Genomic DNA, 14778 nt, shown 5'->3' on the forward strand with positions numbered 1-14778 from the left:
TTGTCTTTTATATGATCCTTTCATTTCCCACAACTGATTTCTGTGAAGTTGAACAAAAACGCCCCATCCTTCCCTTGTATCTCTGTTCTATCCTCGAAGGCCGGCTTTGCTCTAGATAACCGGCATATGTAGTGAAATTAGAAGAGAAATAATCTGAGTTTACCATCAAGAATGACGGTTTCAAATCTGTTACTCTATTTTCCTTGTTGACTCTTCCTCATTGGCAGTCACAGAACTAAGACTTAAGATACCCGGGGCCTTTTTCAGTCTCTTTCCAGAGAACCTGCCTTACCTTGAGCTGAACTAGATGCACGTCCACGTGCTTGCTGTCTGCATCCTGCTGGACCGAGTAGGTGAGGTCACGGACCCTCTCTGAGGTCATCCGGAGCCAGGTCTCAATCTCAGGCAAGTGTAGGACGATCTTCCAGTCAGCTACTGTGTGCAGCGGGGGTGGCTTTCCATACTGCAGCTCAGCATCTATGTCCTTCATGGCCTCTTCTCCCTCTCCTTCTCCCTGTTCCACCGTAGGGGTCATGTTGATGGCCATGGGCGAGGCATCAGTCGCCATGGGATCCGGGTCCTGTGACCTCAGTGGGGAAAGCATCACGCTCATGGTTAACATGGAGAAATCTAAGCCTTACTTCTTTCCAAAACAGCTGAAAGGCAAAAGGAAATAAGAAAGCAAAGTCAGACTAGATTGCCAAATAAAGCAACGATACTTCACAGAAGAAACGGGGTTTCTAAATAAAGCTAGATTGCTAAATTAAGAAACCATTGCTCATAACAAAAACAGAAAGAGATGTTTGATTTTCTACATTATAGCCCCAAGACCCAGCATGTAACACAAAACCACAGTGGTAGCATCTCCCCAAATACCCATTTCCCCTCATTCCTTAGTAACAAAATGCTGAGATTCAGCTGTGAATATTGCTGCCCAGAATTTAAGAATCACAGTCCCCATTTCCTTTGTAGCTAACTGTGGCTCTCCCTGTAGCCAAGTTCTGACCAATGAGCAGCAAGTGGAATAGGTGTGTAGAAATTCTGAGATCTGTTTCGAGGGACTGCCTGGATTAGAAGATGCCACCCTCCTGCCCCTCTGCTTTCCCCTGTTGTTCTAGTGAATGCGGTGGCCTCCGTGGCTGCATTTCAAGCTCCAAGTCAGGCCAGGAGATGCTCTGGGGTACTCCTCAGAGAGGACATGAAGCACAGGGTCCAGTGGGTACCAAGGAGCTACTCTCCCAGCATTGTTGACAGGCGAGAGAAAAATATTGCACTTATGTGGAAACAATGATTAATAGGGGCTTTCCTAATACATACATCCAAACATCATTTTGACTAAAGCCAACATATTCAATACATGAATAACCAGAGGAGGGTATTCTAATTACAAAACACACTGTGCTGGTCTCAGTGTTCATTTTGAAGATTAGGTAGGTAGGTAAGTAAATAGTACATACATAGATACATAGATGATAAATACATAGATGTAGCAATTCCAAAATGTTAGTTTCTTGAAAAATAGATTATATCCCAATAGGTCTAAGTCTACTTAATGGTGATTAACTAATGTTAAACCCATGCTACATTAATACGTGGTTATGTTGAAAACTTCAGAGGCTTTTGGAATTTTAGGCATAAACTGTTCTGACATCTCCTAGTAAAGGGTTACCAGAGAAGTGAGAATAATAGCTGAGCATCGTGTTGAACTAAGTTTGCTTTTGAGAATGAAGATTAGTTACTACCAATGATCCTGCTATAAATTTACCTGCCTCCTGGCAGTGGTCCAGCATCAAGACCCTATGGGCCTATGGTTTATAACAAATGGATGTTATTTCAGTTTCAGGAGCAGCGTCTACCCAAGGCTAATGGAGTTTTTGGATTTTACAAGGTTGACAGTTTGAGGTTTGTTTGTTTGTTTTTTAAAACACATTCAAGTTATACTTTTATTGCTGTAAAGCAGCTGATCAAAAGTTCAGGAATGTAATGTGATTCATGTTGGAAAGTAGCTCACGTTTCTTCAGATTCTTAATATCCGTGCCGTGCCTGGCTTTGCTTCCTATTGCTACAAGCACCTCGGACAAGGAAGGGCAGGAAAGATCTACTTTACCTCCTAGGTCATCTGTCCTGAAAGGAAGTCAGGACAGGAACTCAACACTGATGCAGGGGCCATGGAGGCGTGCTGCCTATTGCCCCCCCCACCCCCTCACCCCCCCCACCCCCCCCACCCGTGGCTTGCTCAACCTACTTTCTTATACAACCAACCTAGGACCAGCAGCCCAGGGGCAGCTCTGTCCAAAGGCTATGAGCCTTCCCACACTAATCATTAATCAACAAAAAGAATTGTCCACAAGCCAACCTGATGGGATTATTTTTTCAATTGAAGTTCTGTCTTCCCAGGTGATTCTAGCTTGTTTCAAGTTGACAAAAACAAAAAACAAAACAAAACAAAAAACAAAAATAAACCACATTAAAAGCAAAATTATTCCTACAAACCAATATAGATGGGAAATAAATCAAGACAGCTTCCAGTTTGACCAACAACATCTAACTGTCCACCATTTAACTGGAAAGAGCATGGAGAGTCACCAGATCTGCTGAATGGACATAGTGCTTAAGAGTGATCAAATCCTGTGTTCTTTCAGTGCCCTTCCAGTGCTCCCTCCTCTCTCCACTTTCTCCTCCACCCCCTCCCGTAGTAAAGCCCCCCCCCCAGGGAACACAGACTGGCTTTGAAATTCTGATCACCTTGCCTCCAGCACCCAGCTGCTGGGATGACTGACAGGCACCATGTCTAGCTCCCCTTTCCTAACTTCTCCAGCATCTAAAATTTTGAGTTAAGCTTATCAGTGACTTTTCTGAAGCAAAGTTATTTGCAAAAAAGCAAACTCATGTCATAAAGTTGGTTGGCCCCTGTGGTGACTGCCTCCTTAGATAGATGGTTTTGGGTTAACTCAGCAGCTTTCTCTGCCTAGGTAGAGGAGGGAGAAATATACCCCTCATACTTTTAATCATCCTTGTGTTCAATTTTTAAAATAATAGTGATACAAGACTTGGATAATTAAAAAAAAAAACCTCAAAGATAACAACATTTCACTGAAGGGATCCAACCCCAGGAAGACTGAGCTATCCCAGCATGTCACAAGCTACACCCCAGCCTCGTACGGGCTGGCATTCTGACTTTCTGAAACACAACTTAGAAAGTTCTCTGCTTTCTAAGGGACCAATATCAAATCTCAACCTCAGAAAAGGAACCTGATAGCAAAGATTAATCAAGCTTGCTTATTCAAGGTCACAGAATTGCTTAGAAACTGAGGACTCCCTGATGTTACAGCGACTGTCTACGAAACTAGACTGAGACAAAGGACAGCTGGGAGTCAGATGGTGAGCACGGAACCGCCTCAGACACACACACAGTCAGCCATGGCCCGAGGGTTGTGTGTAACCAATGGGCAGCGTCTATTGGCTGCCAGGTTTTTGTTTTGTTTCTTTGAGACAGGGTTTCTCTATGTAGCCCTGACTGTCCTGAACTCACTCTCTGTAGATCCTGCTGACCTCAAACTCAAAGATCCACCTGCCTCTCTGTCTGCCCATTTTGTGAGATTCTTAAGCCGTGTGATACACACCATACTTTAGACTAGAGAGTGAATTGCGGAATCAGCTCATCCACATGTTAAAGAATTCTTGACTTGTCGTCCACACGTCCACAGGTGTCATGTGATCACGTCATCTACATGTCCACCTGTGTCCTGTGATCACATCATCCACACGTCCACAGGTGCTGTCATGTGATCATGTCATCCACACGTCCACAGGTGTCATGTGATCCTGTCATCCACACGTCCACAGGTGCTGTCATGTGATCACGTCATCCACACGTCCACAGGTGTCATGTGATCACGTCATCCACACGTCCACAGGTGCTGTCACATGTGATCACGTCATCCACACGTCCACAGGTGTCATGTGATCCTGTCATCCACACGTCCACAGGTGCTGTCATGTGATCACGTCATCCACACGTCCACAGGTGTCATGTGATCATGTCATCCACACATCCACAGGTGTCATGTGGTCATGTCGTCCACACATCCACATGTGATGTGATCATGTCATCCACACATCCATATGTACTATCAGGCTACATACAGGCGCGCGTAGTTCATTTACTCAATATCTCTCTGCCTTGGTTTCCTCATCTGCAGAGTAAAGGAACTGAACTAGACACACAGTAAGATCTCATCTGGGCAGGAGAATGAGACGCCCACAGTCAGAGGTCTGGGGAGTTCACTGCTGTTCTGATCCTGTCTATACTGAGGCTGTGTACCAACTACACAGTGCTCACCATTATACCAACGCACGCACACAGAATCCACCGACGTGTCCTAGTTAGCAGGAAAGGAAATCCGCACCAAGAAAGATAAATTATAAAGCATAGCGGTGTTGCTAATTCTTCCCAGCAGAACAAACATGACCAGGACTCTCGGAATCGTCTACTTGAGAGTAACAGCACAGATGTGGTTATGTGTGCAGGGGACAAATGGGACAGGAAAACTCAACAGAAAGCTGTCTGGAGGAGAGAACGTGCATTTCACAGGAGGAGAGGGCAGGAGACCTGAAAGTCAAACTTCAAAGCAAGATTTCCCTGTGACGAATGTCCAACCAATCAGACTGCGAGCAAGGGCATTCTTGTGTGACCCAGCGGACACAGACAACACATTGTTTACTGAGCTCACAGCTGGGTTTGTGTCGTTTGCTTTCCTTTACATATACTTTTGACACTGAGAAAGAACACTTGCGTACATATGCTTAGCAAGCTTGAGAAGCGGCATAAATGAATTAATTGCACGCTTTCCTGGGAGACAACTGCTATACCCATTTGACTTCTGATTCACGGTTCACATTGCAGTATAGCACCATGGAGATGCCTATACTCTGTGGTTTTCACAAAAATCCCGTCAGATTTAAAGGGCGAATATGCACCATAATTCAAGGAAACAGCTTCAGCCGTATAGAGACTATTGTAATGAGTTCATGAGGAATTTCCTGCCCTTGTCGTTACTCATTCCTGCTTCTGAAACAAATTAATTACTCCACTTAAATGAACTAGTAGGAGAGCCGGCACAGGCCTCTACTTCTAGACGCTGCAAGCTCTATGCTGTTCCCTTATGAGTCATTTCATAAAGGAAAAAATGCCTTCTAGCCGTAAAGATATCACAAGAGAAAGAACCACTAGACAGCGGCGCGTGACTGTGCAGGAGAAAGCATTAGGCCAAGTGCATACAGGTACCCACCGGAGTCGGACAGAGGACTTATCAGTAAGCGTTTGAAATCCAAGGACTCCCCCTCTCTCCCACTATCAAATGCTTGTCTGTGGTCACCTTCCCAGCATTAGAGATAATACCCTCTTTATCCCTGCGCCTGCTAAAAATAGCACCCACCCAACCCTCCCTTTCCACACACCTAAAGAACGGGCAATGCAAAGAACAAAGGCGGAAAAAGCTGACGGCCTTAAATCTTTCCTTATTAGATTCTGAGAGAGGCTTTCCTGCCTTACTGTACTCACTATCCTGTGGGAACAGAAGAAAACACACCACCCACGGCTCCCCCTAGCCGTCCAGAAGTTTCAGGTTGGAACCTGAGGTTACCAGAATACATTTGACTTGAAGAAACAGATGTGTTTAAGGAGGACCGCCTTCTTAGGACAAATCAAAAGGCAAAGAGACCCCAGCTGCACAGCCCTCAACATTGCCCATCTCTCTCCTGTAATTTCCTGTCTTGAAGCAGAATCTAGAGCTGTACTCACTGCAGATGCTTTCGTTCCTAATGGCTCCTCCTGGCTCCACCTTCTTGTGCCCAGACAAGAGGAAGGCCAGCATCAGCTGCTCCAAGCCAGCCTTGCTCCAAGCCACTCAGGCAGCGCTCCGGTACCGCTAGTGATCTAACTCTCAAGTGAGGACCGCGCACTGGCCCTATTAGGAAGCTAATGTATACATTACAGACTGCAGTCGCGGGCAGGCCTTTTACAAACACGCAGTGAAAGTGCTAAGTGAGAAAGAGAGAGAATTGCCAGGACACGAACGCCGGAGGAGATGAGTGCCCTGCCCGGTGGACAGAGCACTTCCAGCTACCACTCGAACCAGCGCAATATTCCCAGCAAACCAAGGGCCCCCAAAGCGGATAAATCAGAGTAGCGTGCTCACTGTCAAAGCCTGAATGGACGTGAACGTTCCCTCTTCCCTTAAGAAGCTGCTTCTTTCATGGAAATATCCCATGATGTCATATAAACCAACCCTAAGTCTTAACACAGCCTTCCCCACTCTACTTGCTCAGTGGGACTAATTTTAGCCACGCTAACAAATCTGCATGTTACATTTTACAAAATAGAGGTAGAAGCAATTGCTAGGTGTAAGTCCATCAGTTCCAACCTCAGAGAGTGTCTTTTCTCCTCTTCCATTTCCTCCTTCTCTATTCTAATAACCGCTCATCTTGGAGCCTAGTCATACTGACATTTAGAAATGAAAATAAAATCTTCTGGACTATTTCAATTTTTGTCTCATGATCTGATTGCATAAGGAAAAAGAAAATGAATTCAAGAAGTACACCCTATACCTGAGTCCAGCACCGCAGGATTAGACTCTGCCAGGAAAACACAGAAACTTGTCAATAGAGCGCTTAACTAAATGGCACCACCTACCTAGATGAATGAGGACCCAATTCCTCTCCTGGATTTAACTCCTGCTACCTCTCTGGCTCTTGTGTGGTCCTCAGCTAGGAAACAAATGACTTTAAGTCAAAGAGCTGCTGCTAAGTCAAAAGTTAAGTTTGAACTTGAGGAAGAAAGAAGTGGCTCTGGCTGCAAAAAAAATTTCCAGAACCGTGACCTGTGCCTTCTAGGACTCCTGAGAGCAATGGTGTTCTAACCTCCTCCTGCAGTAACAGCAGGCTCAGAGTGGTGGCGCTGTTCTAACCTCCTCCTGCAGTAACAGCGGGCTCAGAGTGGTGGCGCTGTTCTAACCTCCTCCTGCAGAGTGAAGCCTTCCCAGTGCACCTGGGGAGGGAACATGTTGACTGGCGACCTGGGACAGACCTCTGCACTGTAAAGGATTGTCTTGTATTTATCAGTCTTTCCCTCTTCTCCGGCTTTGATGTCCTCCCACCAGGCACAGACATCAGTTACTCACTCAGGGACCATGGATGCAATTGGGGTGCTTCCCCAGCCACGCCTCTAACTCCCTTCTCCTGACATGGCATCTTCCATCAGCAATGCTGAGCTTCATACATCGATTCCCTTCCTCAACCCCTCCTCCCTGACTTCCTGAGGCATGGATACCCAGCCTGACCAGCTTAGTCATCACGGCTCATGTTTTCTTCCTTCCAGGACAGATCAGTTCCTGTTACAGAGATTCGTTTGACTGCTTGAAGAAGTCAGCCACAAAACACCCACGATCGTCAGATGTACATGGGACACAATAACATGGAATACTCATTTCCTTTAGTCCCATCCCAAGATGACCGAGTCACCTGTAAGCGATGGGCAGCCCCCTTTCTCCTGATTGAGAAAATGCCTTGAGAAAGGCTGGATTTGTAAAACACTCATTTTTTAAGACAAGCATGGTAACAGGCAGATATCTGCTCTACCTAATGAGTACTAGTCCAGCCAGGGCTACATCCATACCCTGTCTCAAAAATACAAAGTAAAACGCCAGTATCTGTTACTTAGTTGATGCTATTAATCCAAATAAAATGATTTAAGATTTATTTCGCATCAGTTGACATCACTGAGAATCAACTCCATGTAAAACACCTTATGACTCATATTTAGCCTCAAAAATTACAGTTCCACGGGGACAATATCTGTGTCCTTATCCCCCCACCCCAGGACTACATGGGCAAGAAATAGTCAACTACACACAGGCAAAGAAAAAGGCCCCAACAGAATGCTGTTAATCACTGGGCAGAAGGGCAAGAAGCACCATTTTCTGGAGAAGGTGACATTTGAGGGGGCTTATCAAAAACTGAGCTTGGTTTAGAGAGGAAAAGATAGAAAGAGGCTGAAGGGATTCCAGGAAGGGGGGAGCAGGTTAACAAAAACACTCCTAGATCACGAAGTAAAAGAAATTCATCAGGGAACTATTGAGAGAACTGAGAAATTGGTGCAGCCTAGAAACAGGCTACAGGAGAAACCGCCACCTCGTCCTGAGGACTCTGAACGCTGTGTACTGGGAGGTGTGCAATGAATTGCAGACACCAGAGAAGGTGGTTTACAAAGAGAAACAGATAACACGAGACTGAGTAAACAGGTCCTTTATACCCTCATTTACCAAGAAAAGGAAATGGAAAATCAAAATTAGAAGAATCAAAACTCCTTTTTCTAGGCAAAGTCTTCATCAACCAAGGATATATATACCTTAATACTTCTATCCTGCAAAGAGAGAAGAAAAGAGAAGGAGAAGGAGAGAGGGAAGGAGAGAGAGAGGGAGGGAGGGAGAGAGAGAGAGAGAGAGAGAGAAGACTGGCTATATCAGAGTGATTAAGGGGACTCTGTGTTCTGTCCTACCTAGTCCATTAAATATAAAAGGAAGTCTCCATTTTTAGTTCTCCATTAGTATTGGTTCACAATCATAATACCATAGACTCAAAGTGGAAAAATTCTAAGCACCATTTTATGTAATTATTTTACTTTTTTCTTGTTCTAAAAATTTCATTCAAATTAATTTTAAATACATATTAATTCAAACATTGCAAAAATAGAAACACTGAGTGAAACGGTGCTCCTTTTGTCCCCATGTTCTCCATGCCTGACAATGAAAAGAGGTTATGCACGTCCCTCATCATCCCAGTATGTAAAGTCAGAGAGAAGGAACCACGACAGCAGAGCCGTCTTTGAGCATTCTGAGTTCTAGTCATCTGTATTAATGCAACAACTCCTAAGAGTTTGCTAACTCAGTGAACAGGCCCCAGATAGTAACAAGTGCTCTACAAAAGGTTGCTAAGGAGATGTCTAGGTAGTGACAGCCCACTGAATAGAGATACCTGATTTTGCTCCCTCCTAAAAACCTGAAATCACTACAGAAAGGGGGAGCTTTTTCTGGTAAGTAAACATCAGGAATAAGAGGGAAAACAATATTTTAAAAGCTACAAATTAGATAAACAAGTAATAAATGGCTTTCATAGCTGATAAAAGCTAAATCCTAAACCAGTAATTCATAAAGAGGCAAGCTGCCTTTTTCTTCGAGTATTTTGGAACTGGCAGACCTCGACACCTCTGCAGGTGGATAGAGGAGATCACTGAACCCAAAAGAGGTCTGGTGCTTGTCCGAGCTCCTGGGAGGAAACCTCTAAACCCATGGGTTTTCTAAAAGGGATGACTTAAGGCCACTGGGATCCTTAGTCCTGTCTGATAGTTTGTGCTAACGGGGTGACTCAGAATGGAGCCTGACAGACAACTCAACCAGCCCTCTAATTACAGGGTTAAGGCTTTGGGGAAACCTTCTTGGACAATGATTTAACCTATCATGACTCTGCTATGAAGCCCCAATAAAAAATCATGGACCTCAAAGCTTAAGGGAAGCTTCCCAAGTTGGCAGCACTCCATGTATAATGTCAGACACTGGCTGCAGAAGGGCAAGGCGTCCCCGAGGACCTGAAGGTTTGCACTAGTCCCGGATTCTAGGAAATGGGCTCTGAGTTGAAGATAGAAGTATGTAAAAAATACCACTACTTAGATGGCTTTGGAGTGCTCTGCTCTATCCGTGTGTGTGGGTGTGTATTTTTTCATGTCTGGGTAGGCGTGTACGTGTACATGTGTAAGCATACATATGGAGGTCAGAGGTCAATGTTGGTTTTTTTCTCAACTGCTTTCTACCTTGTTTTGTTTTGTTTGACACAGTCTCTCGTACCACTTACAGTGCAATGATTTGACTAGATTGCTAAATGGCCTGACCAGCAAGCCTTTCGGGCCCTCCTGTCTCCACCTCCCCAGTGCTGGGATTACAAGTATAAGCTGCTGTGCCCAGTTTTCTATGTGAATGAGATGGATCTGGACTCAGGGTCTCATGTCTGTGTGGTAAATCCACTGAATGTGCTGTCTCCCAATCTCTGGATTTCTTAACATGGACATTAAAACAAAATAAGTATTTTTCTTAAGAAGGAAAAATAAGTCCTGCCTATTGGTAGATAAGTAAATGGCCAACAAGTGCACGAATAAACAGTCCACCTTTAACTAAGCACCAGGGAAACTCAAATCGAGACCATGAGAAACTACCTTACTCCAATAGGATGGCAATTAACACAATTTGGCAGGAATATAGAGAACGAAGAATTCTTATAGAATGTTGGGGTAATATAACCAGCACAGCACATGGAAGACAGTAGAGACTGCTCTATGGGAAAATAGAGTCCCGTGTTATCTAAGAATTGCACTAATGAGTATAGTGTCAAAAAGAGATGAAATAATTATATCAAACACATACTTGCATCCATAAGTTTATTTTTAACCGAATTCACAATCACTAAAATATGGAAACAATCCAAATGCCTTTCAATGGATGGGTAGGTAAAGATTATGTGGTGTATATAAAAAAATGAGATGATACTCAGCCATAAAAAGAATGACATTCTGCCATCTATACAAATACAGCAGAACCGGAGGGCATCATGTTAACGGAATTAAGCCAGATAAAGAAAAACTTTATCCATATATTCTCACTCATTTGTGGAAACAAATATACCAGTCTCGAAAAAGAATAGACAGGAATAGTGGTCACTAGTGATTTGGAAGGTCAGAGGGGGAAGAGACAGAACGAAACCTCATAAGGTCACCAAAGCCCAGAATGGAGCAACTCATTCTGTGTCTCAGCATAGTAGAGACATATTGGTTAAAATGACTTCCATGAGAACCGAAACAGGCCAGCAACTCCTGTAAGACAACTCACGGAGAGAAACGCTGACAGGAGTGACATCCTGGAAGAGATTTAATCCTAAAGGATTGGGGATCCAGCTGAAGATAAACATAGAGAAAACTAAGCGAGTAATATCTGCAAACTTCAAAAACAAAAGAGTTGTACTAGGTAGAATTAGGCTCCAGTAAGCCCAAATCATTGATACAAAATTTGCATTTTGTGGATCGTAATCATCACCACTGAATGACACAACTATGCCTGTGTGGGAAGTGGGGATTGGTAGATCTCCAGGGCATGCTCACCAGCCAAGCCAGCCTCCTTGGGGAGCCACACATCAGTGAGAAACTGTCTCAAAACACAGGATGGACAGCCTTGGGAAATGATACTCTTGAGCCTCTACGTGTTCATGTATACGCACATATGGCATGCTCACATGCACGCACACATACATGCATTCATACATACAAATTTGTGATTACCTGCTTGTTGGTTTCCTGGCTGTTCAGCTCAGCCCCAAAATAATCACATAGAAACCATGTTATTTAAATCACTACTTAGCCCATAAACTCTAGCTTCTTATTGGCTAACTCTTACATATTTATTTAACCCATCTCTATTAATCTGTGTATTGCCACGTGGCTGTGGCTTACCAGGTAAAGTTCTGTCTGGTGTTTATCCCCAGTAGGGGCTGCATGGCTTCTTTCTGACTCTGCCTTCTTCCTCCCAGCATTTAGCTTAGTTTTCCCCGCCTCACTGAATTCTGCCTTGCTATAGGCTCAAGCCAGCTCTCTTTATTCATTAATGTTAATCACAGTATACAGGGGGAAATCCCACATCACCTGCTCCTAAAGCCCCATACTTTTAAATACAGAATGTTTACTTCAACTCGATTCAATAATAAGGCTGCATTCATTTCACTCAAATAGTCTAAGAAAGGACTCCCTAGCCAACAAGCTATCTCCAATTGACAACCGCTTGCAAAAGAACAGTTGGTTTTCTTCAATGGAGTCTCACTAGAGATACAAACCATACTTAAGGGCAGGCCTCATGTCCAGCAGTAGACAGCCAACACAAAATGAACTCAGTGGTGTTTGGGGAGATTTGTTTGTTTCATTTTTGGACTTTTTATTTTTAACCTAACTGGTCTTTTGTTTTTTATATAGTTTTGGTTCTGTTTTTTGTAGGGAGTGTGTGTGTGCATGCATGCTTTTCCTTTTAGTTTTAATTTTTACTTTTCACTGAGGTTTCTTTTCATTTGCCTGCCTGTTTTCTAAAGGGAGAGGGAAAGACAGTGTAAAGTTTGGAAGGGTGGGATGTGTGGGGAGGATCTGGGAAGAGATGAGGAGGGGAGATCATGATTAGACTATATGGTATAAAAAATTACAACTAAAACATTTTTTTAGAAAAAAAGGAAGGAAAGAAAAGGAAAAGAAAAAGAGAGCCCCGTCTCCTGCACATTAAGCCTGGTGTGACAATGAAAGACACAGGTGGGGAAGGGACCCAGCTGAGTGCAGGGTTTGCCCAAGTGCAGACATCGTAAGGTAGGTAACTGAATTCTGAAGACGACTGAATCAGGCTACAAAATTAAATGGTGAATTGAGCCAAATCGTTCCACAGACATGGGCATTTGCCTTCCGCTGTGCAGGCTGCAAGGCTAAGAGCACCTCAAACCAGCACCACACCGTTCTCCCGGAAGCAGACACTGCCAGAGACAGACTCTCAGAGACTGGGCTTTCCAAACTCATTTTTCCTATTTGCAATGTCCTCATTGCAACTTCCCAGACACGCAAATCAGGCTTCTTAGACATCATGGATGCATCCTGAAAATAGTCATGGAAGATGGCCCAGCTCCTAGTGGCCAGAGGTCTTACGTGAGCAGGAGCCCTCTTCTCTGTTTCTTATTGCAGAAGGGATTTCCACAGCCTGTAACTATGCCTACTTTTCCAGAACCATTTCAACAAGACAGAGTTCATTGTTTCAAATAACTTACAGTGCCTTTGCTCTAAATACATCAAGTCAAGCATTTCAATCTAGTCAGGCATCTAAACCAAGGGTTAATGTCTGATTGAATCAGACTACCTCCAAAATGAATTGATACTTTCGAAAATATCCATAGAACAAATAAGGATCTTATACAATAGAGCTGCAAAGAAAAACACCACACATATACTTAATATGGGGTAGATAGTACAAGCTCATGAGTGCTGTGTTTATGTGTTTATGCTGAAAGATAACTAAAGCATAAGGCATGGACTAGTTCAGCATAAATTCTTCATTGGATTGTTTCTTTATAAATTATTTACTCCATTGTTTGGTAAAAACTACTAGTTATAACAGGACTAATGTATAGTAGTAGGGGCTAATGACTTCAAACCTCTACAAAGAATCTAGTAGGTCTTGCCTCTCTCTACCTTAGAAACCTCAGGAACATAAAAGGACAATGCCAACTCATAGTCTCTCACCTAAGTCACCAACACGCTACGGTCTGAAAGCAAGGACGGATGTCAGATTCCAGCGCTTACCGCCACCCAAGCTGAGCCGCAGAGAGAAAGGAGGAACTGCAGTTTCCACAAGGGGTCCCAATCTGAGCTGTTCATTTACTGGGCCACTCAGCTAAGCCTGCGGTCACACCCCCACCGAGGAGAGCAGCTCACTGGCCTCCAGCAGCGGCTTGGCGCCGTGGAGGATGACTGTGCACTAAACATCACGCTTTAATTTTTCATGTCTTTCCTTTGTCGGCAATAGCTTCTCATAATCGATGCGGCTCTCGGAAACAACAGGTCCTTCTCAGTAGCCTCTGTCTGTGTCTTTTTAATTCGTGCCCCACAGTCATATCTATCACATGACGCCACCGCTTTTGCTCTGCTTAGTCACTGGCAGCCAGCTACAAAAGGATCTCAGATGAAGTCTGCTCGCCACGGCTTCTGGTCACTGCGCATTTTGCTGTGACCCCACCGTTGTTGATCGTTACGTGTGATTCAGACACTGACATGGTCACTGAAGGTCCTTTGAGATTCTTCAGCAAGAAATGCTATTTTCCATGCCAGAAAATGAAAATGAGTGATAAGAATATTCCAATAGTCAGCTCTCAGCTGTCTCGGTTTAAAAAAGAATATTTGGAGGTGGTCTTTAATAAGCTGGATCTATAGGTTTTATTTTGTTCATTTTAACAAATAATAAAACACATGTAACTGGAAGACTATAGTTTCCCATTTCGATGTAAAAATTGGTGTGATTTTTTAAAAATTAGAATATATGTGCATCATTTCCCCTTCCCTTTCTTCTCTTCAGTTCTTCCCATGTACCATGCCTGACTCTCAAATTCACTACCTCTTTTTAATTGTAGGTGTGTGTGTTTCTCAATATATAGATGCAACCTACACATTCCATATAAGGTTATTTATGTGTATATGATTTCAGGACTGACCACTTGGCTTTAAATCACCAGTTGGGGTTTCCTCCTTGGGGAAGACTATTTCTCCTGATCTCAGCATTCCTTAGTTGCCTGGAATTCTTTGTCTAGAGTTGGGACCCCACAGATGTCCCCCTTCCTTGTTAGCATGTCTAATGGTACTATCCTTGTCCAAGTCTTGTTTTGACAGCGATGTTGATGAGACTTCAAAGCGACAGCTTCTCTGACATTTCTGGGAGATGCAGTCTCACAGAAACCCTCCTGTTCTTCTGACTCCTACAAGCTTTGTTTCCTCTTCCTCTATGACCCCTGACACCTCAATGCAGAAATTGTGTTGTAAATATCTCAGTAGGGGATGGCATCACGGAATCACTTACTCTTCTTGCTTGTATTGGTTGTAGTTTTCTGGAATGGTCTCCATCTGTTGCAAAGACATTTCATGATGGTAAAATGGACCACTTCTCT

The 14778-nt window shown here is 43.7% G+C and overlaps 1 protein-coding gene across 4 annotated transcripts in view; it reads right to left on the minus strand.

Moving 5' to 3' along the window:
• Akap6 (A-kinase anchoring protein 6) overlaps positions 1-14778 on the minus strand; it is a 399217-nt gene that overhangs the window by 319855 nt on the left and 64584 nt on the right. For all 4 annotated transcript variants that reach the window (XM_041658789.1, XM_041658788.1, XM_041658791.1 and 1 more), the window contains exon 3: positions 293-656. In XM_041658789.1, coding sequence (XP_041514723.1) covers positions 293-622 — 330 coding nt within the window. In that variant the 5' untranslated portion in view covers positions 623-656. The remainder of the gene's footprint in view (positions 1-292; positions 657-14778) is intronic.

The sequence above is a fragment of the Microtus oregoni genome, unplaced genomic scaffold, assembly GCF_018167655.1.
Source record: "Microtus oregoni isolate MIOR12 unplaced genomic scaffold, Mior012 000009F_ref0000495, whole genome shotgun sequence".
Lineage (NCBI taxonomy): Eukaryota > Metazoa > Chordata > Mammalia > Rodentia > Cricetidae > Microtus > Microtus oregoni.